Raw genomic sequence first — 22,159 nt, forward strand, 5'->3', positions numbered from 1 at the left:
TTCCCGCAGCTCCCGACGCAGGAGATTCAGGATAGAGTGATCTCAGGGACATGGGTGGGGGGTGGTAGGGTGTCAGATATATACAGGGAAATGAGAGATGAGGGGGAGAACATGGTGGATAAGCTGAAAGGAAACTGGGAGGAAGAGCTGGGGGAAGAGATTGAAGAGGGGCTGTGGGCAGATGCCCTACGTAGGGTAAACTCTTTGTCCTCGTGCGCCAGGCTTAGCCTGATACAATTTAAGGTTTTGCACAGGGCACATATGACCGGAGCAAGGCTCAGTAAATTTTTCGGAGTAGAGGATAGGTGTGGGAGATGCTCGAGAAGCCCAGCAAACCACACCCACATGTTTTGGTCATGCCCGGCACTACAGGGGTTCTGGGTGGGGGTGGCGAAGGAGCTTTCAAAGGTGGTGGGGGTTCGGGTCGAGCCAGGCTGGGGGCTGGCTATATTCGGGGTTGCAGAAGAGCCGGGAGTGCAGGAGGCGAGAGAGGCTGATGTTTTGGCCTTTGCGTCCCTAGTAGCCCGGCGAAGGATATTGCTTATGTGGAAGGAAGCCAAGCCTCCGGGCGTGGAGACCTGGATAAACGACATGGCAGGGTTTATAAAACTAGAACGGATAAAGTTTGCACTAAGGGGTTCGGCTCAGGGGTTCACCAGGCGGTGGCAACCGTTCATTGACTACCTCGCAGAACGATAAAGGAAATGGGAAAGTAGCAGCAGCAACCCAGGGGGGAGGGGGGAGGGCCCGGGCGGGTCCTCAGGGGTGTTTTTGTAAAGATACTGGTACTTGGTTATGTATATTGAATTGCTGATTCTATTATTTGGGAGAGTTATTATTTTTGTTATGGCAGTTGCCATTTAGTTTATATATTATTTATTTATTTGTTAAAATACGGTCACGGTTATTTATATTGCTTTGCTGTTGTAAAAAGGGGAAAAACCTTTGTACTGTTTTGTTTGGCCGAAAAAGTTGAATAAAATATATTATATTAAAAAAAGAAGCAACATTATTGCTGATCCTTGGAATGATCCCAGCAAAAGTTCAAGGAGGCAGCTCACCCTCACCTTTTCGAGGTCAACTAGGGTTGGACAACAAATACTGGCCCAGGCAATGCCTCCCACATCCTGGGAAAGAATAATGATAAAAGAGGAATATGTCTTTCAACTGTGGATGTAAGTCCCCTCCTTCCAATCTGGGCCTTCCGTTGTTACCACCTGGTCTATAATCCTGAAATCAAATGAGTTTCAATTGTGTTTTATACGGAAAACATTCAAAATCTACTTGTAAGGAAGCAGAGCAATTTCAGAGGGCGTAATGTTGATGACGAATGAGTTAAATTATATCTTGATTCACATCAGGGTCAATATCGATGAAAGGACCGTGTAGGTTCAGGGGAAAAAATAAACTGGTCAGAATGGCTTCATTATCCAATCAATCAGGCCTGGTGTGTGTGTATGTATATTCCTGATAGAAATTAGATGGAAAACCAGGAAGAGAGGTATGTCAGCAAGGAATAATTTCGGAAAGAGAGAACTGAACATTGATAAATGCCCAGTAAGCAGACCCGAGCGCTGGTGGGCTTTAGCATGAGGTAGGGTCTAAAGATTAGAGACGCTTCACTATCTTGAAGAGGGAGAATAATGAATAACGAACAGAGCAATTCCCATTGGGCTTGGATTGGATGATCAACTGCCCTAGCTTTCACATGAGACTTATTGGGCCCCATGGGAACAACACAATGTCCACTGATACACTTCTTCAGAGGCTCCCATGGCTCTGCTGACAAAGTTACAGCCGCAAACCCACAAAAGCGAGCTCGCAGACCCCACGCTCCTGTGAGAGGTCACTCCCGAGGCCACAATCCTCCCACTTTGAGCAGAGAACAGTTATTGTTGTTGTTGGGCCTTTTCTATATTCTGCTTAGGCCTGATCATTTCCACTCTCCTATCACCAGAGCAGGTACTGACTCCCATACCTTTCAGAATATCTGTCCAAATCTCGCAATTGAGATATAGGGAGCCGCGATTAAACGGCCTTGTCGCGCCCGACTTGGTGTCAAATCTGCGAGAGGCCTCGTGTGAGATTTGTGAAGCTCGAAACGCCCTGTGAGATTTGACAGTCTCGCAAGACGTCACGATCTGGATCTCGCCCTCACTGGGCATGACCCAGATCAGTGTATTTAAATGATCCATTAAGCTCATGGGATTCTCCCAGTGCTGGGACCTAACAGCCTCGCCTGGTAGGCCTCACCAGGGAGCCCTTTAGTACTGGTTTCTACAAACGTGGGCCAGTCATGATGGCACCTGGGGAATCTGCCAGGCCATTAGAGACCCCTAGGTGGTTGGGGACAGGGCAAGGTGGCACCCTGGCGCTTTCTCTGGCATCTGGGCACCGTGGCACTGCCAGGGTACCGGGCTGACACTACCAGGGATCAGGCCTGGTGGGCCTTACCAGGTGGAGTGGGGGTGTTCCCAGGTTGGGGGGGGGTGGCAAGGGGGGGTTGAAAACGGGGGTTGGGGGGAGGGGAGTTTGAAGCAGCCAGATAAGATGTGGCTTCCATCTGCGAGCCAAAACCCGCTCAGATTGTTTTCCAGTTAATTTGCGCCCATTGGTTCAGTAAAAGTGCCCAGAAAACAAAAGGATAATCCATTCTGGTAACTGCTTTTGTTCCGGGGCTATTGTTGCCTCCATTAGATGTGCTCTAGTCTTTAAGAATCACCAAGTACCACATCCTTCCTCATTTAAACGTAAAATACTGAACATTTTATTTTACAAAAGGAGAGGAAGTAAAAATACACCAGGCGTGTAATGATGACACGTTTTATTAAACATCCTACCACCTAACGCCTCATCAGACAAACATTTTTTTCATGCAAATTAAATTTTCAAGGCTTTGTAATCAATTATTTTGAGTGCTGCATTGTGGGAGGAAAGGCTTGGTGCAGATTCAGGCAGCATATTGCGAGGAGTTGGACGGACAGCCTCCTCCAGGAAACAAAGTCACTGTGGACCTGGTTCATCCCAGTCACAGCGCACGGGGTAAACTGGGGCAGAGTGGGGCTTCACCCCTCACTGGAAAGGGAGGGTTTGCTGACAGCTCCCGCAGTCCTGAGGGTGCCAAGAGGGCATTAGCGGGCACTCCCGAAGCCGCCCCGGGCTCCCAGAGCCAAGTTAGTCCAGGTCCTGTTAGGGTGGGTTTGGGCCGTTTAGGGAGGAAGCAGAGGATTTGGGGGGTGATGTGTTTTATGGAGCAAAAGGATAGGAGGAATGTCGGTGTTCTATCTTAGGAGCAGGAGGATAGGAGGAATGTCGGTGTTCTATCTTAGGAGCAGGAGGATAGGAGGAATGTCGGTGTTCTATCTTAGGGGGACCTCCACTAAATCTACAAAGTCCCACCCCAATGAAAAAAATACCCCCTCTTTCTTCCTGCAACCTGCCCCACTGCACATGCCAGCTGTTGTGTGGTGTGGGCAGTGTGTTGTATGGTGTGGGCAGTGTGTGTGGTGTGGGCAGTGTGTGTGGTGTGGGCAGTGTGTTGTATGGTGTGGGCAGTGTGGGCGGTGTGGGTGGTGTGGGCAGTGTGTGTGGTGTGGGCAGTGTGTGTGGTGTGGGCAGTGTGTGTGGTGTGGGCAGTGTGTGTGGTGTGGGCAGTGTGTTGTGTGGTGTGGGCAGTGTGGGCAGTGTGGGCAGTGTGTGTGGTGTGGGCAGTGTGTGTGGTGTGGGCAGTGTGTGTGGCGTGGGCAGTGTGTATGGTGTGGGCAGTGTGTGTGGTGTGGGCAGTGTGTGTGGTGTTTGTGGTGTGGGCAGTGTGTGTGGTGTGGGCAGTGTGTGTGGTGTGGGCAGTGTGTGTGGTGTGGGCAGTGTGTGTGGTGTGGGCAGTGTGTGTGGTGTGGGCAGTGTATGTGGTGTGGGCAGTGTGTGTGGTGTGGGCAGTGTGTTGTGTGGCGTGGGCAGTGTGTGTGGTGTGGGCAGTGTGTGTGGTGTGGGCAGTGTGTATGGTGTGGGCAGTGTGTGTGGTGTGGGCAGTGTGTGTGGTGTGGGCAGTGTGTGTGGTGTGGGCAGTGTGTGTGGTGTGTGCAGTGTGTGTGGTGTGGGCAGTGTGTATGGTGTGGGCAGTGTGTATGGTGTGGGCAGTGTGTGTGGTGTGGGCAGTGTGTTGTGTGGCGTGGGCAGTGTGTGTGGTGTGGGCAGTGTGTATGGTGTGGGCAGTGTGTTGTATGGTGTGGGCAGTGTGTGTGGTGTGGGCAGTGTGTGTGGTGTGGGCAGTGTGTGTGGTGTGGGCAGTGTGTGTGGTGTGGGCAGTGTGTTGTGTGGTGTGGGCAGTGTGTGTGGTGTGGGCAGTGTGTTGTGTGGTGTGGGCAGTGTGTGTGGTGTGGGCAGTTTGTATGGTGTGGGCAGTGTGTGGTGTGGGCAGTGTGTGTGGTGTGGGCAGTGTGTGTGGTGTGGGCAGTGTGTGTGGTGTGGGCAGTGTGTGTGGTGTGGGCATTGTGTGTGGTGTGGGCAGTGTGTATGGTGTGGGCAGTGTGTGTGGCGTGGGCACTGTGTGTGGTGTGGGCAGTGTGTGTGGTGTGGGTAGTGTGTGTGGTGTGGGCAGTGTGTTGGTGTGGGCAGTGTGTGTGGTGTGGGCAGTGTGTGTGGTGTGGGCAGTGTGTGTGGTGTGGGCAGTGTGTGTGGTGTGGGCAGTGTGTGTGGTGTGGGCAGTGTGTGTGGGCAGTGTGTGTGGTGTGGGCAGTGTGTGTGGTGTGGGCAGTGTGTGTGGTGTGGGCAGTGTGTTGTGTGGTGTGGGCAGTGTGTGTGGTGTGGGCAGTGTGTTGTGTGGTGTGGGCAGTGTGTGTGGTGTGGGCAGTTTGTATGGTGTGGGCAGTGTGTGGTGTGGGCAGTGTGTGTGGTGTGGGCAGTGTGTGTGGTGTAGGCAGTGTGTGTGGTGTGGGCAGTGTGTGTGGTGTGGGCAGTGTGTATGGTGTGGGCAGTGTGTATGGTGTGGGCAGTGTGTGTGGTGTGGGCACTGTGTGTGGTGTGGGCAGTGTGTGTGGTGTGGGCAGTGTGTGTGGTGTGGGCAGTGTGTTGGTGTGGGCAGTGTGTGTGGTGTGGGCAGTGTGTGTGGTGTGGGCAGTGTGTATGGTGTAGGCAGTGTGTGTGGTGTGGGCAGTGTGTGTGGTGTAGGCAGTGTGTGTGGTGTGGGCAGTGTGTGTGGTGTGGGCAGTGTGTTGTATGGTGTGGGCAGTGTGTGTGGTGTGGGCAGTGTGTGTGGTGTGGGCAGTGTGTATGGTGTGGGCAGTGTGTGTGGTGTGGGCAGTGTGTGTGGTGTGGGCAGTGTGTGTGGTGTGGGCAGTGTGTGTGGTGTGGGCAGTGTGTGTGGTGTGGGCAGTGTGTGTGGTGTGGGCAGTGTGTGTGGTGTGGGCAGTGTGTGGTGTGGCATGGGCAGTGTGTGTGGTGTGGGCAGTGTGTATGGTGTGGGCAGTGTGTGTGGTGTGGGCAGTGTGTGTGGTGTGGGCAGTGTGTGTGGTGTGGGAAGTGTGTGTGGTGTGGGCAGTGTGTGTGGTGTGGGCAGTGTGTATGGTGTGGGCAGTGTGAGTGGTGTGGGCAGTGTGTGTGGTGTGGGCAGTGTGTTGTGTGGTGTGGGCAGTGTGTATGGTGTGGGCAGTGTGTTGTATGGTGTGGGCAGTGTGTGTGGTGTGGGCAGTGTGTGTGGTGTGGGCAGTGTGTATGGTGTGGGCAGTGTGTGTGGTGTGGGCAGTGTGTGTGGTGTGGGCAGTGTGTGTGGTGTGGGCAGTGTGTGTGGTGTGGGCAGTGTGTTGTGTGGTGTGGGCAGTGTGTATGGTGTGGGCAGTGTGTTGTATGGTGTGGGCAGTGTGTTGTGGTGTGGGCAGTGTGTGTGGTGTGGGCAGTGTGTGTGGTGTGGGCAGTGTGTGTGGTGTGGGCAGTGTGTTGTGTGGTGTGGGCAGTGTGTATGGTGTGGGCAGTGTGTTGTATGGTGTGGGCAGTGTGTGTGGTGTGGGCAGTGTGTATGGTGTGGGCAGTGTGTGTGGTGTGGGCAGTGTGTGTGGTGTGGGCAGTGTGTGTGGTGTGGGCAGTGTGTGTGGTGTGGGCAGTGTGTGTGGTGTGGGCAGTGTGTATGGTGTGGGCAGTGTGTTGGTGTGGGCAGTGTGTGTGGTGTGGGCAGTGTGTGTGGTGTGGGCAGTGTGTGTGGTGTGGGCAGTGTGTGTGGTGTGGGCAGTGTGTGTGGTGTGGGCAGTGTGTTGTATGGTGTGGGCAGTGGGTGTGGTGTGGGCAGTGTGTGTGGTGTGGGCAGTGTGTATGGTGTGGGCAGTGTGTGTGGTGTGGGCAGTGTGTGTGGTGTGGGCAGTGTGTGTGGTGTGGGCAGTGTGTGTGGTGTGGGCAGTGTGTATGGTGTGGGCAGTGTGTGTGGTGTGGGCAGTGTGTGTGGTGTGGGCAGTGTGTATGGTGTGGGCAGTGTGTGTGGTGTGGGCAGTGTGTATGGTGTGGGCAGTGTGTGTGGTGTGGGCAGTGTGTGTGGTGTGGGCAGTGTGTTGTATGGTGTGGGCAGTGTGTGTGGTATGGGCAGTGTGTGTGGTATGGGCAGTGTGTGTGGTGTGGGCAGTATGTATGGTGTGGGCAGTGTGTGTGGTGTGGGCAGTGTGTGTGGTGTGGGCAGTGTGTGTGGTGTGGGCAGTGTGTGTGGTGTGGGCAGTGTGTATGGTGTGGGCAGTGTGTGTGGTGTGGGCAGTGTGTGTGGTGTGGGCAGTGTGTGTGGTGTGGGCAGTGTGTATGGTGTGGGCAGTGTGAGTGGTGTGGGCAGTGTGTTGTGTGGTGTGGGCAGTGTGAATGGTGTGGGCAATGTGTGGTGTGGGCAGTGTGTGTGGTGTGGGCAGTGTGTTGTGGTGTTGGCAGTGTGTGTGGTGTGGGCAGTGTGTATGAGGTGGGCAGTGTGTATGGTGTGGGCAGTGTGTATGGTGTGGGCAGTGTGTATGGTGTGGGCAGTGTGTATGGTGTGGGCAGTGTGTATGGTGTGGGCAGTGTGTGTGGTGTGGGCAGTGTGTGTGGTGTGGGCAGTGTGTTGTGGTGTGGGCAGTGTGTGTGGTGTGGGCAGTGTGTATGGTGTGGGCAGTGTGTATGGTGTGGGCAGTGTGTATGGTGTGGGCAGTGTGTGTGGTGTGGGCAGTGTGTTGTGTGGTGTGGGCAGTGTGTGGTGTGGGCAGTGTGTTTGGTGTGGGCAGTGTGTGTGGTGTGGGCAGTTTGTTGTGTGGTGTGGGCAGTGTGTGTGGTGTGGGCAGTGTGTTGTGTGGTGTGTGCAGTATGTGTGGTGTGGGCAGTGTGTATGGTGTGGGCATTGTGTATGGCGTGGGCAGTGTGTGTGGTGTGGGCAGTGTGTGTGGTGTGGGCAGTGTGTATGGTGTGGACTGTGTGTGTGGTGTGGGCAGTGTGTTGTATGGTGTGGGCAGTGTGTGTGGTGTGGGCAGTGTGTGTGGTGTGGGCAGTGTGTGTGGTGTGGGCAGTGTGTGTGGTGTGGGCAGTGTGTTGTGTGGTGTGGGCAGTGTGTGTGGTGTGGGCAGTGTGTTGTGTGGTGTGGGCAGTGTGTGTGGTGTGGGCATTGTGTATGGCGTGGGCAGTGTGTTGTATGGTGTGGGCAGTGTGTGTGGTGTGGGCAGTGTGTGTGGTGTGGGTAGTGTGTGTGGTGTGGGCAGTGTGTGTGGTGTGGGCAGTGTGTTGTGTGGTGTGGGCAGTGTGTGTGGTGTGGGCAGTGAGTGTGGTGTGGGCAGTGTGTGTGGTGTGGGCATTGTGTATGGCGTGGGCAGTGTGTTGTATGGTGTGGGCAGTGTGTGTGGTGTGGGCAGTGTGTATGGTGTGGGCAGTGTGTGTGGTGTGGGCAGTGTGTGTGGGCAGTGTGTGTGGTGTGGGCAGAGTGTGTGGTGTGGGCAGTGTGTTGTGTGGTGTGGGCAGTGTGTGTGGTGTGGGCAGTGTGTATGGTGTGGGCAGTGTGTATGGTGTGGGCAGTGTGTTGTGTGGTGTGGGCAGTGTGTATGGTGTGGGCAGTGTGTGTGTTGTGGGCAGTGTGTGTGGTGTGGGCAGTGTGTGTGGTGTGGGCAGTGTGTGTTGTGTGGGCAGTGTGTATGGTGTGGGCAGTGTGTGTGGTCGGCAGTGTGTGTGGTGTGGGCAGTGTGTGTGGTCTGGGCAGTGTGTGTGGTGTGGGCAGTGTGTATGGTGTGGGCAGTGTGTGTGGTGTGGGCAGTGTGTGTGGTGTGGGCAGTGTGTATGGAGTGGGCAGTGTGTGTGGTGTGGGCAGTGTGTGTGGTGTGGGCAGTGTGTGTGGTGTGGGCAGTGTGTGTGGTGTGGGCAGTGTGTGTGGTGTGGGCAGTGTGTGTGGTGTGGGCAGTGTGTGTGGTGTGGGCAGTGTGTGTGGTGTGGGCAGTGTGTCTGGTGTGGGCAGTGTGTGTGGTGTGGGCAGTGTGTGTGGTGTGGGCAGTGTGTGTGGTGTGGGCAGTGTGTATGGTGTGGGCAGTGTGTGTGGTGTGGGCAGTGTGTATGGTGTGGGCAGTGTGTATGGTGTGGGCAGTGTGAGTGGTGTGGGCAGTGTGTGTGGTGTGGGCAGTGTGTGTGGTGTGGGCAGTGTGTGTGGTGTGGGCAGTGTGTATGGTGTGGGCAGTGTGTGTGGTGTGGGCAGTGTGTTGTATGGTGCGGGCAGTGTGTTGTATGGTGTGGGCAGTGTGTGTGGTGTGGGCAGTGTGTTGTATGGTGTGGGCAGTGTGTGGTGTGGGCAGTGTGTGTGGTGTGGGCAGTGTGTGTGGTGTGGGCAGTGTGTATGGGTGGGCAGTGTGTGTGGTGTGGGCAGTGTGTGTGGTGTGGGCAGTGTGTGTGGTTTGGGCAGTGTGTATGGTGTGGGCAGTGTGTGTGGTGTGGGCAGTGTGTGTGGTGTGGGCAGTGTGTGTGGTGTGGGCAGTGTGTGGTGTGGGCAGTGTGTGTGGTGTGGGCAGTGTGTGTGGTGTGGGCAGTGTGTGTGGTGTGGGCAGTGTGTATGGTGTGGGCAGTGTGTATGGTGTGGGCAGTGTGTGTGGTGTGGGCAGTGTGTGTGGTGTGGGCAGTGTGTGTGGTGTGGGCAGTGTGTGTGGTGTGGGCAGTGTGTGTGGTGTGGGCAGTGTGTGTGGTGTGGGCAGTGTGTATGGTGTGGGCAGTGTGTGTGGTGTGGGCAGTGTGTGTGGTGTGGGCAGTGTGTGTGGTGTGGGCAGTGTGTTGGTGTGGGCAGTGTGTGTGGTGTGGGCAGTGTGTGTGGTGTGGGCAGTGTGTATGGTGTGGGCAGTGTGTGTGGTGTGGGCAGTGTGTGTGGTGTGGGCAGTGTGTGTGGTGTGGGCAGTGTGTGTGGTGTGGGCAGTGTGTATGGTGTGGTCAGTGTGTATGGTCTGGGCAGTGTGTATGGTGTGGGCAGTGTGTATGGTCTGGGCAGTGTGTATGGTGTGGGCAGTGTGTGTGGTGTGGGCAGTGTGTATGGTGTGGGCAGTGTGTATGGTGTGGGCAGTGTATGTGGTGTGGGCAGTGTGTTGTGTGGTGTGGGCAGTGTGTGTGGTATGGGCAGTGTGTGTGGTGTGGGCAGTGTGTATGGTGTGGGCAGTGTGTATGGTGTGGGCAGTGTGTGTGGTGTGGGCAGTGTGTATGGTGTGGGCAGTGTGTTGTATGGTGTGGGCAGTGTGTGTGGTGTGGGCAGTGTGTGTGGTGTGGGCAGTGTGTATGGTGTGGGCAGTGTGTATGGTGTGGGCAGTGTGTGTGGTCTGGGCAGTGTGTGTGGTGTGGGCAGTGTGTGTGGTGTGAGCAGTGTGTATGGTGTGGGCAGTGTGTATGGTGTGGGCAGTGTGTATGGTCTGGGCAGTGTGTATGGTGTGGGCAGTGTGTGTGGTCTGGGCAGTGTGTGTGGTGTGGGCAGTGTGTGTGGTGTGGGCAGTGTGTATGGTGTGGGCAGTGTGTGTGGTGTGGGCAGTGTGTGTGGTGTGAGCAGTGTGTATGGTGTGGGCAGTGTGTATGGTGTGGGCAGTGTGTGTGGTGTGGCAGTGTGTGTGGTGTGGGCAGTGTGTATGGTGTGGGCAGTGTGTATGGTGTGGGCAGTGTGTATGGTCTGGGCAGTGTGTGTGGTGTGGGCAGTGTGTGTGGTGTGGGCAGTGTGTGTGGCATGGGCAGTGTGTTGTGTGGTGTGGGCAGTGTGTGTGGTGTGGGCAGTGTGTGTGGTGTGGGCAGTGTGTATGGTGTGGGCAGTGTGTATGGTGTGGGCAGTGTGTGTGGTCTGGGCAGTGTGTATGGTGTGGGCAGTGTGTGTGGTGTGGGCAGTGTGTGTTGTCTGGGCAGTGTGTATGGTGTGGGCAGTGTGTGTGGTCTGGGCAGTGTGTGTGGTGTGGGCAGTGTGTATGGTGTGGGCAGTGTGTGTGGTGTGGGCAGTGTGTGTGGTGTGAGCAGTGTGTATGGTGTGGGCAGTGTGTATGGTGTGGGCAGTGTGTGTGGTGTGGCAGTGTGTGTGGTGTGGGCAGTGTGTGTGGTGTGGGCAGTGTGTGTTGTCTGGGCAGTGTGTATGGTCTGGGCAGTGTGTGTGGTGTGGGCAGTGTGTGTGGTCTGGGCAGTGTGTATGGTGTGGGCATTGTGTGTGGTCTGGGCAGTGTGTATGGTGTGGGCAATGTGTGTGGCGTGGGCAGTGTGTTGTGTGGCGTGGGCAGTGTGTTGTATGGCGTGGGCAGTGTGTGTGTGGTGTGGGCAGTGTGTTGTGTGGTGTGGGCAGTGTGTTGTATGGTGTGGGTGGTGTATTGTCTGGTGTGGGCAGTGTGGTGTCTGGGTCAATAGGTTTGTTAACAAGCTCAACTGAGCCCAAGTTATTTATTGAAATGAGACAAGCAGACTGTCGATTTCAGTGCCCACCCACCGCTGGTATTTTGGGGGTGAGCTCACGGATGATTGGGAAGGTGGTGGGTTGGGCACCACTTAAAACTGCTCCTGCTTTTTCCAATAAACCCAATCACAACTAACTCCATGTCAGCCCCACATATACTAAATGTTTGTGCACACCACCTCCATCAGCCAGACTCCATATACAACTCAAGACAGTATACCCCGTGAGCATTCCATGAGAGGAAACGGTCTGTGCCATTGATCAGTGGATATGACTGGAAGGTACACATCAGAGTACCCCAACCCCACTCACATCAGATTGACCCCAAATAACAATACCTACAGTTTCTGGCAATGATCAAGCAGCAACCCCAAAGAGACAGACAGTGAGTGAAGGGGATGGGCTGTGCTGAAACTGCAAATGTGATGTAACAACAGGGGAGATTATCGTCTCTGTTCTCTATTTACATAGTATACTTTAGTATGTATGTATACATGTGAATATAGATGTGAAATTACATGGTACACTTCAGTATGTGTATACATGTGGGTATACATGTGTATTTACATGGTATACATCAGTATGTGTGTACGCGTGTGTATACGTGTGTATTTACGTGGTATACTCCAGTATGTGTGTACGTGTGCGTATACATGTGTATTTACATGGTATGCTTCAGTATGTTGTATTCATGTTTATTTACATGATATACTTCAGGATGTATGTATACATGTATATACATGTGTGTATATGTGTATTTACATGGTATCCTTCAGTATGTGTGTGTACATGTATATATGTGTGTATTTACATGGTGTACTTCAGTATATGACTCTGTGTTTATCATTTCACTTGATGAGTGTCTGTAATGAAATGTCAGGATTTAGGAAAGTGGAATGATTTGTGTACAAACCTGTGTTTTGCTGTGTTTAGCCTCCAGGGCAAAACTGACCATGATCAACACAATGTCCAAGATTCGAGGGCAGGACAAAGGCCCAGGTTACCCCCAGGCTGAGGGGTTGCTGGGGGAAAGCATGATCAAGTTTGGAAAGGAACTTGGTGATGAATCAAATTTTGGTGAGTAGTAGCTAATCCAATAATTCAGGTTTACATGTGTACACCCCCCTCACACACACCCTCACCCCCCCTCACACCCCCCCCCCCACACACACCCTCATGCACACCCTCACACACACCCTCACCCCCCCTCACACACCCCCCACCCCCCTCACACACACCCCCACACACACCCTCACACACACCCTCACACCCCCCCTCACACACACCCCCACCCCCCCACCCTCACACACACTCCCACACACACCCTCACGCACACCCTCACACACATGCTTACACACACCCTCACACACATGCTCACACACACATACACCCTCACATACCCCCTCATACACCCCCTCACACACACCCTCACAACACTCCCTCACACACACCCTCACAGATCCCCTCATACACACCCTCACACACACCCTCACAACACCCCCTCACACACACCCTCACACACACCCTCACACACACACACCCTCACATACCCCCTCATACACCCCCTCACACACACCCTCACAACACCCCCTCACACACACCCTCACACACACCCTCACACACATGCTCACACACACCCTCACACACATGCTCACACACACATACACCCTCACATACCCCCTCATACACCCCTCACACACACCCTCACAACACTCCCTCACACACACCCTCACAGATCCCCTCATACACACCCTCACACACACCCTCACAACACCCCCTCACACACACTCTCACACACACCCTCACACACACACACCCTCACATACCCCCTCATACACCCCCTCACACACACCCTCACAACACCCCCTCACACACACCCTCACACACACCCTCACATGCACTCTCACACACACTGCCTCACATCATACTCTCTCTCACACCCTCCCTCACATAGGTTCACACAGCACACACACTCCCTCAAGCACTCCTACATACACACCCAGTCACTCACACAGAATAACTAACACACACACACACACACACACACCTAGTCTCCCTCTCTCTGTCTCTCTCTCACACACTCACACACACAGATTCAGACACAATTGTTGTGTTATTTTAATTTGGGTTGGCATTGTGTGGGGAGTGAATGTGACAAATGTCCATGGGACATTGCAGATCCGTGACTCCTGTGTTAACCACTGTTGATGTATTTATTGACGCTGGTGAGCCATTGCATGGTGTCGCTTTCCAACATGTATCAGGCGTGTTTGATATGAACTCTAAAATAAGTTGCTGTATTTCGTTGATGTCTTTCCGCGCTCCATGGTGCTGTGTGCTCACCGTCTCGTTTTCAAACCACCCAGAATTCATTGAAACTTGTCCTGAGAAGACCACTGTCTGCAGTGGGGACAGAACTCACCCCAACAGTGATTGAAGAATCAAGGCTCAAAGTGAGAATAGGACACCACGGGTTTATAAAGCCACGTTAAGCCCAGCTACCCAGTCCCAGATGTGATAAATGTAGGATTTTCAGATTTATATTGTTTGTGTCTGGGGCAGGAAGGGTTGAAAAGCTGGATTTGGGAGTGTATCAGACTGCTGGGTCATGGTTTAAAATACAGATACTGTGGCCGCAGGCAGGCAATTAAAGCATCATAAAAATAAGATCATGATCCATTGCAACCATATATATTATTTACCTGAATAGGGCTAATGGAATTTTGTTTATAGTAAGGAGGTTCCCTGGAGGCATTGGCCGCAATCAAGGTGCAGTGAGGGGGGGCAGGGTGGGGGGGGGGGGGGGGGGGGGGGTAGATTTGGACCCCCGAAGAGGTAAGTGTTGAGTTTTAGTTTGGATCTGTCTGGAAACAGATTATCAGCTTGTGAAAACAGATTTAACAGGGTTAAAGATTTGACTGTTGTTGCGTCTGGAAAATCTCAGACACTTCCGACCAGTATATTAATCAAACATTCTACCCAGATGTCTTTATTGACGAGGCAAACAATGGTCCCATGTATTGTGATACTACCCGTTGAACCCAGTCAAACTGCGGGTCCAATTCGCTGAGTTTCGATTTCCTCAGGGTCCTTCTTCGTTGTGAAGTTGGGTCCCATATGCTACCTCTTTCCGTCTCTGCTGCATGGAGGCATCGCTGCTGGGAGGTCCGCGTGTTTGATTCTTACAGCCCTCCCTCTGCCTTTCCAGAATATTCTCCGATGAGCCCCCAGCCAATGAGGTCACAGGGTGGATGTGGCACCATCCAATGGAGGTACTGGCCACCTGGCCCATTTCCTAGTTCAGTGTCTGTTTGTAACATTGTCTACGCAAAACAATTGATCCATGACTAGAGCCAATTGTCTCTGAAGGGTAATTGATGGGGCAGGTCCAGACATCTCCTGGCAGCTTGACTGCGTTTCAGTGTATTCAAAGTTTGGCCAAGTTCGAATTCTCATCAACCTGTCTGAGGTTGACTTTAGTTTGATTTAAAATGTCCAATTCTTAATTTAAAGTGTCCAATTTTATTGGGCACTGTGAAAAGAACAAGAATATTTTGCCAAATGCTGGGAAGTTAAACAGTAGTTTAACACAGGCAAGAATTTGCATGCTAGTTCCTGAAGAATCTCTCTCTCTCTCAAAGCAGTTTATTGAAAATGAAATGAAAATCGCTTATTGTCACAAATAGGCTTCAAATGAAGTTACTGTGAAAAGCCCCTAGTCTCCACATTCCGGCGCCTGTTCGGGGAGGCTGGTACGGGAATTGAACCGTGCTGCTGGCCTGCCTTGGTCTGCTTTAAAAGCCAGCGATTTAGCCCAGTGTGCTAAACCAGCCCCTATTCAATACATCTCTGTACAATACACTCATCCCTGGAGCATCTCGACAACAAGGACCCACCCCCCATAGACCCCCCCCCCCCCCCCCCCCCCCCGTTGACCCATGTGTGCGGCCAACGATGCCCTCTCTGTGTCTCCGCAGGAGAAGTTGTCCCATGACCATTGGGAGAGGGCCCAGACTGGCGTTGGGGTGCCGGGCCTTCAACGAACGGGCCCTGGAGGTTACGGGGTGGCTGAGGATAGAGCGGTCACCAATGTGGAGGTCGGTTCACGGCGCAGAGGTGAGGACCCCCTGGGCCCCACCCAGATGGACTGTCACACATGAGTTATTAACGCCGTACAGCCTGACGCATCACTCCCACTGACCACATGTCTATCCTCTCACACGACCCCCAACCGACGGCCCCCCACCTCCCAGGAGATCACCTCGGAGGAGAGCTCCGGTGAAGCCACCATCACAGCTGTCATCCCCACCCTCCACCAGCACAGAGACACATACCTCGGAGAACAACGGTAGTGATCAGGCTTCTGGGGCACAATCTGGTGAGCACCACACTGCTGCTGATGCACATCAGATGGAGGCAGGAACTCCCCAGGGGGGACAGCAGTCGGAGGGCTGCTGGATCCCAGGACCCAGCTGGGTCTCAGCCTGATGCTGAGCCTCTGGAACAGGGATACCCGGAGCTGATGGAGACGATAGGGAGCAGCCGGGACATTCAGGGGACATGTCAGCGACACTCCAGCAGGTCCATAGCCGATTGGAGGAGTCCCAGAGGCTACCGGCGCAGGAGATGTCGCCGGCAATGCGTGGCACCGAGGCCAACACTGCCAGGGTGGCGACCGCAGTGGAGAGCCTGGTGCACGATGTTGGCACCATCAGGGAAGGTGTCCAAAGCATCGCACAGTCGGTGAGGCCCATTGCTGAATGGCCGCCCTGCTGGGGGATGTGACCCAGTACCAGGCCGACCTTGATGTAGTTCTGCGGGACATGTCCCGCTCTCAGGTGGGTATTGTTGAGGTGCTGTGTACATGGCCCAATCACTGAGGAGCATCACCGAGGACGTCGACACGATGGTGCAGACCGTGGGGAGCCGCCAGGGTTGGCAGAGCCAGATGATGCAGGGGCAGCCGGGGCTCGAATCAGCTGCCCCTCCATCCCGAGGTGAATCCCAGGACCCTATGGGCACCTAGCAGGAGGAGGGGGCGCTGAGTGCCAACCCGGACCCATCCCATGGAGTGGCGACGGTGGCCACCAGCTCCCCTGAGACCACCCCTCTGATGAGGCCGCGTGTCGAAGTCGGCACCTGGTACAGTGCGGCACGGTGGGGCATGTGCTGTTGTCAAGTTCGACAGGGCCCTCTGGCCCCAGAGCCCCCAGAGGATGCCCACCAGGGGCATCGAAGGCCAGGGAATGTCAGAGAATCTGCAGCACAGAGCTGAGTGGGAATAAGTGATTCATTTCATTTTTTAAATCTTTATTCAGGATATTTTTGATTTTACAACATACACAACACTCATACAATTTTCTTAATAAACAAACAACCCACCATTCCACCCTGGGTGCCCCGATTTACTTTTTGAACCCCCCCCCCCCCCCACCTACCCTCCCTCTATCTGCTGACGATTACCAATATCTTGAAGGAGATAAACAGCCTTCACCTCGAATAGATCCCCTCCTCCAGCCCCCTAAGGGCGTAATGAATTTTCTCCAGATGTGAAAACTCCAACAGATCTCCCGCCCACGCCGTCACGTGGCTGCCAGGGAGGCAAAGGCCAGCACATCTTTCTATCCCCTCCCATTCCCAACCTCCCATTCTCCTGCACTTCCGACTCATCCGATACCCCAAATATCGCCACCCACGGACCCGGCGTCACCCTCACCCCTAAAATCTCTGACACATTATCTTGAAAAACAACTCCCAGAACTTCCCAAATTTGGACAGGTCCAGAACATGAGTGTGGTTCACCAGACCCCTTGGACACGACTCGCATCTGTCCTCCACCTCCGGAAGGAACCCAATCATACGTGTCTTAGTGATGTGCCCCTGTGCACCACTTTAAACTGAATTAAGCTCATCGTCGCACACGGTATAAAGCCTCACACCACACCCCCCTTCAAATGCACCACCCAACTCTTCCGCCCACTTCCACTTTATCTTCTCCAGCGAGGCCCTTTCCTCTCCATAAACAGCCCATAGGTATCTCATCGGTATCCCCTCCTTATCTCATCCTCAGACACTACCGTGTCCATCAATGAGGGAGTAGCAACTGAGGAAACGTAGCCAGCTCCCTCCGCACAGAGTTCCTAACCTGTAGATATCTGAACCCATTTCTCCCGGTAGCTGAGACTTTTCCACCTGTTCCTCCAACCCTCCCAAATCTACCCTCCACAAACTGATTCCTAAACTTTTCCACCCCCTCCCGTACACAGCCCCTGTAGGTCCAGTCAAACCCCGGCAGGATAAATCTGTGGTTCCCACATATCTGTGCGCATAACGACATCGCTTCTGGCTTAAAATGTTCCCTAAACTAATTCCAGAATCTTAACAAGGCTACCACCACCGGGCCGGTGGATTAACGGCCAGGCTACCACCACCGGGCCGGTGGATTAACGGCCAGGCTACCACCACCAGGCTGGTGGATTACCCGGCCAGTGAGAATGGAAGAGGGGCCGACACCAATTCCCTCAAACGTGATCCTGTACGGGAAGCTGCCTCCGTCTACCCCCAAACCGACCCTCCCTCCACGACCCATTTCCAAACATTCTCGATATTTTCTGCCCAATAGTTGTTAATCAAATTTGGTAACACCAACTCCCTGACCGCCTATCCCTGTGCGAAAATGCTCTCCTAACCCGAGGTGCTTTGCCTGCCCAAAGGCCAAAATCAGCTTATTAATTTTCCCAAAGAAGGATTTGGGTAATAAGATCGGGAGACTCTGGAAAATAGATAAGAAATTTGGGAGGACTGTCATTTTCACCATTTGAACCCGCCCTGCCATCGATAGCAGCTCATCCACCTCTTTACATTGCCCGTTGCCCCTTCTAACAAGCTGGCCAAATCCAACTAATGCAACAAATCCCAGTCGTGATCCAATTGCATCCCAAACACCTGACACTCGAGCTAGCCAGCCGAAACGGCAGCTTCTCCAGACCTCCTCCCTGACCCCGAGGGCTCATCACAAACACCTCACTTTTCCACACTAAGTCTATACCCCGAAAAGGAGCCAAACTTACTTAACACCTCCACAATCCTTCCTGGACTGGAGAGGGGGTCTGTTACAGACAACAGCAAATAGTTACGTACAGGGACACTCGGTGCTCTATACCTCCCCTCTGTAAACCCCTCCACTCCTTCGATGACTTCAGCACAAGAGCCAGCGGTTCAATTGCCAGCACAAAAAGTAACGGGGAAAGTGGACATCCCTGCCTTGTCCCCTATGTAATCAAAAGTGCCCTGAAAATGCGTTGGTATGAACACTTGCAGTGGGGGCCAACAGTCTGATCCAAGAAATAAACCTGGGTCCAAACCCGAACCGTCTCAGTATCCAGAGATACTCCCATTCTACCCATTCGAATGCTTTCTTTTTAAAAATAAATTTAGAGTACCCAATTCATTTTTTCCAATTAAGGGGCAATTTAGCGCGGCCAATCCACCTACCCTGCACATCCTTGGGTTGTGGGGGCAAGAACCCACGCAAACACGGGGAGAATGTGCAAACTCCACACAGACAGTGACCCGGAGCCAGGATCGAACCTGGCACCTAGGTGCCGTGAGGCAGCAGTGCTAACCACTGCACCACCGTGCTGCCTGTCGAATGCTTTCCTCACATCCATGGAGATTATTACCTCCGGCTCCAAACCTGATGGGGGCGACATTGCCTCATTCGATAGTCTCCTTATATTGTCGGCCCTTCACAAACCCCATCTGATCCTCAGTGGCTATCCCAAGCAGCAATTCCTCCAAGCGTATTGCCTGCACCTTGGCATTCAATAGGGACATGGCCCGGTAAGACTCACACTCCTCCGGATCTTTATCCTTTTTCAGGATTAGAGAGATAGAAACCTGTGACAATGTGGTTGGCAACTCTCCTGGGATAACGAATTATTAAACATTTCCATTAAATGAAGCCCCAGCTCCGTCGCAAATCTTTTCTCAAATTCCACTGGGAATCTGTCCGGTCCCGGGGCCTTCCCAGACTCCACTTCATAATTTTCTCCAGACCAAGCGGAGCCTCGAGCCGATGTGGAGCCTCCCGATCAAGGGAACCCCCAGTTCCTGCTCTTCTCCTCCTCCACCACCAGCAAGTGTAACCCAACCAAGAACCGTTTCATGTCCAAATCCTCCTCCAGGGCTCTAACATTGCTAACCCCTGGCAAAAGGCCTCAAACACCCCATTTACCTCTCCAAGTTCAGAAACCACTCCACGCCTGCCATCTCAACTGGTGCACCAGTAACCTATTGGCCTTGTCCCCATGTTCATAGAACAGCCCTCGTACCCAACACAACTGGCCAACTGCTTTCTCCATCGATACCAATTCAAACTGGAGTAGCTGAGTACTGCCGGTCCACCATCAGAATACCCTCCACAAATGTCTGTCTCTCCATCCTTCCAGCCTTCTCTCTCTGTGCCTTAATCAAGATCAGCTCCCTCCAATCACTGCCTTTAAAGCCTCCCAGATCGTGGAAGGTGAGATTTCCCCGCTCTTATTAACTCCACATTCCTATAGCCGCAGCTATCCTCTCGCTAGCCTCCATATCCACCAACAATGCCACATCCAACCTCCACTGAGGTCGCTGGATGCAACCCCTTTCCAAACACAAATCCCAAAATGAGGAGCGTGGTCAGATATGATTGCCGAATATTCCGAACCCGGTGCACGTCTGAGGCAAGAGGAGAATTCCATCCCTCGCTGATGCCTAATCCTCCACAGATCCACACCCCCATCTGTCCAATGAACACAAGCGACTCCTTCACCACCCGAGATCCCTTCAGGGATTTAGGGCACGACCTATCCAGTCTGGGGTCAAGCACACAATTAAAATCTCTCTCCCCCTCCCTCCCCATAATCAGCCGATTTGAATCCAAATCTGGGATCGCCCTCTTAATAAACTCTGTGTCCTCCCAATGGGGTGCGTAAACATTCACTAAAACCACAAGGGCTCTGTCCAGCCTCCCATTCACCATCATGTATCCACCCTCCAGAACTCCCACTATATTATCCATGAAAAGGCCACCCTCTTATTAATATTTTTAACCTATATTGTTGGTGCCTGTGTGCACCACGGCAGCTGGCTGTTCACCCCCCCCCCCCCCCCCCCCCCAGAATGTCCTGCAGCCGCTCCGACACATCCTTGGCCCTTGCACCAGGGAGGCAACATACCATCCTGGAGTCTCCACTGCGTCCGCAGAACCGCCTGTCTATTCCCCTTACAATTGAGTCCCCTATCACTATAGCCCTGCCATTCTTCTTCCTGCCCAGCTGCGCAGCAGAGCCAGCCACGATGCCATGAACCTGGCTGCTGCTGCCTTCCCCTGGTGAGCCATCTCCCTCAACAGTATCCAAAGCGGTATATCTGTTTTGCGGGTGAAAGCAAAACTAGGGGGCATAACCTCAAAATAAGGGGAAGTAGATTTAGGACTGAGTTTAGGAGGAACTTCTTCACCCAAAGGGTTGTGAATCTATGGAATTCCTTGCCCAGTGAAGCAGTTGAGGCTCCTTCATTAAATGTTTTTAAGATAAAGATAGATAGTTTTTGAAGAATAAAGGGATTAAGGGTTATGGTGTTCGGGCCGGAAAGTGGAGCTGAGTCCACAAAAGATCAGCCATGATCTCATTGAATGGTGGAGCAGGCTCGAGGGGCCAGATGGCCTACTTCTGCTCCTAGTTCTTATGTTCTTAAGTACTGTGGTTCCCTCGTCCCACCAACCCATCCCTCCTCCTCTCCTCCTCCACACCAACAAAGAAAACCCAACTTCCCTAGGCTCGTTATGCGAACTGACAAAGAACCCGCCCCCCCCCAATAGCCAGTGGCGCCGCCCTCCTCCACTCCCCATCCGTTATCCAGCATCTCTGCTAGCAAGGTGACCCCACCTGGGGAGAAATACAAGTTATATTTACAAAGGATTCCACCCCCAGCCCCCCTCCCCGATACACAATACAGTGTATCGATACGATAACTCGGCCGGTGATGGGGAAGGTGATGAACTTGGTCCAGAAAGAAACAACGTTCCGGTTCATTGAACAAATTCACACCTCAAGCCCTAAATCACACAAAGACTCGAGTTGACAGTGCAATCCCCGCTCTGGATCACTGTCTGTGTGGAGTTTGCACATTCTCCCCGTGTTTGTGTGGGTTTCGCCCCCACAACCCAAAGATGTGCAGGATAGGTGGATTGGCCACGCTAAGTTGCCCCTTAATTGGAAAGAATGAATTGGGCATTCTAAGTTTAAAAATAAATAAAAATAAAATAAATAAAACCTCTCATTTTGTTTGAATGAATCCAGAATATGGGCACCTCCAGAGCTTTTCTCTTTGTGACTAAAATCGGGCTATAACAGGGGGCGATTCTCCGGTGTGTTGCGCCCAACGCAAATCCCGCTCTGTTGAGAGAATTCCGTGAGAGTCCCGAAACGGGACTTGAGTCAGTCACAAAACAGTTTGTGATGCTCCTGGCCCACGGGTATAGTCAGGATGTCGACCGGTTAGGGCCTCTGCCAAACTGCGGAGGAGGACATGAGCAATGCGCTGACCCCCTTGACCCCACTCAGGGTTCATCACACCAGGTGAGAGAGTCGCTGCCAGGGTGTCTGTGCCACGGTGCCAGGGGAAGTGCACCGTTGGCAATTCCAGGGGACGGGGACTGAAGGGGGGGGGAGTGGTTGAGGGGGAAGCTGAGATGTAGGATTGAGGGGGTGCTGACTGGTCAACTGGGAGTGTTATAGAATCATAGAATTTACAATGCAGAAGGAGGCCATTCGGTCCATCGGGTGTGCACCGGCTCTTGGAAAGAGCACCCTATTTAAGCCCGCACCTTCAACTTATCCCCATAACCCAGCAACCCCATCTTACCTTACAGCAACTTATCATGGCCAATCCAGCTAACCTGCACATCTTTGGATTGTGGGAGGAAAGCGGAGCACCCGGAGGAAACCCACGCACACACGGGGAGAACGTGCAGACTCCGCGCAGACAGTGACCCAAACCGGGAATCGAACCTCGGACCCTGGAGCTGTGAAGCCACAGTGCTAACCACTGTGCTCCCATGCTGCCCTTCTCAACATGGGGTCAGATCACCCTCATGTGAACATGGTGTAGGAGGGGGTGACCTGATATTCCGTGTCAGCAGGGGGCTCAACATTTGCGTTGTGGGGGTGAGGGGGCCTTGTCTCTGGACGCTGAAATCAGAGCACCTGTCCAAAGTGGCGGCCCGACTCCATTAACTGCAGGGAATCCGGC

At 53.3% G+C, this 22,159-nt stretch overlaps 1 protein-coding gene across 1 annotated transcript in view; it reads left to right on the plus strand.

The window, feature by feature from the left end:
• The window catches only part of LOC140429921 (endophilin-A1-like), a 157,617-nt gene that overhangs the window by 124,162 nt on the left and 11,296 nt on the right, over positions 1-22,159 (plus strand). Inside the window, 1 exon segment of the mRNA XM_072517515.1 lies at positions 11,798-11,941. Within this exon segment, the coding sequence (XP_072373616.1) occupies positions 11,798-11,941 (144 nt within the window).

This window comes from Scyliorhinus torazame, chromosome 9 (assembly GCF_047496885.1).
Source record: "Scyliorhinus torazame isolate Kashiwa2021f chromosome 9, sScyTor2.1, whole genome shotgun sequence".
Classification (NCBI taxonomy): Eukaryota; Metazoa; Chordata; class Chondrichthyes; order Carcharhiniformes; family Scyliorhinidae; genus Scyliorhinus; species Scyliorhinus torazame.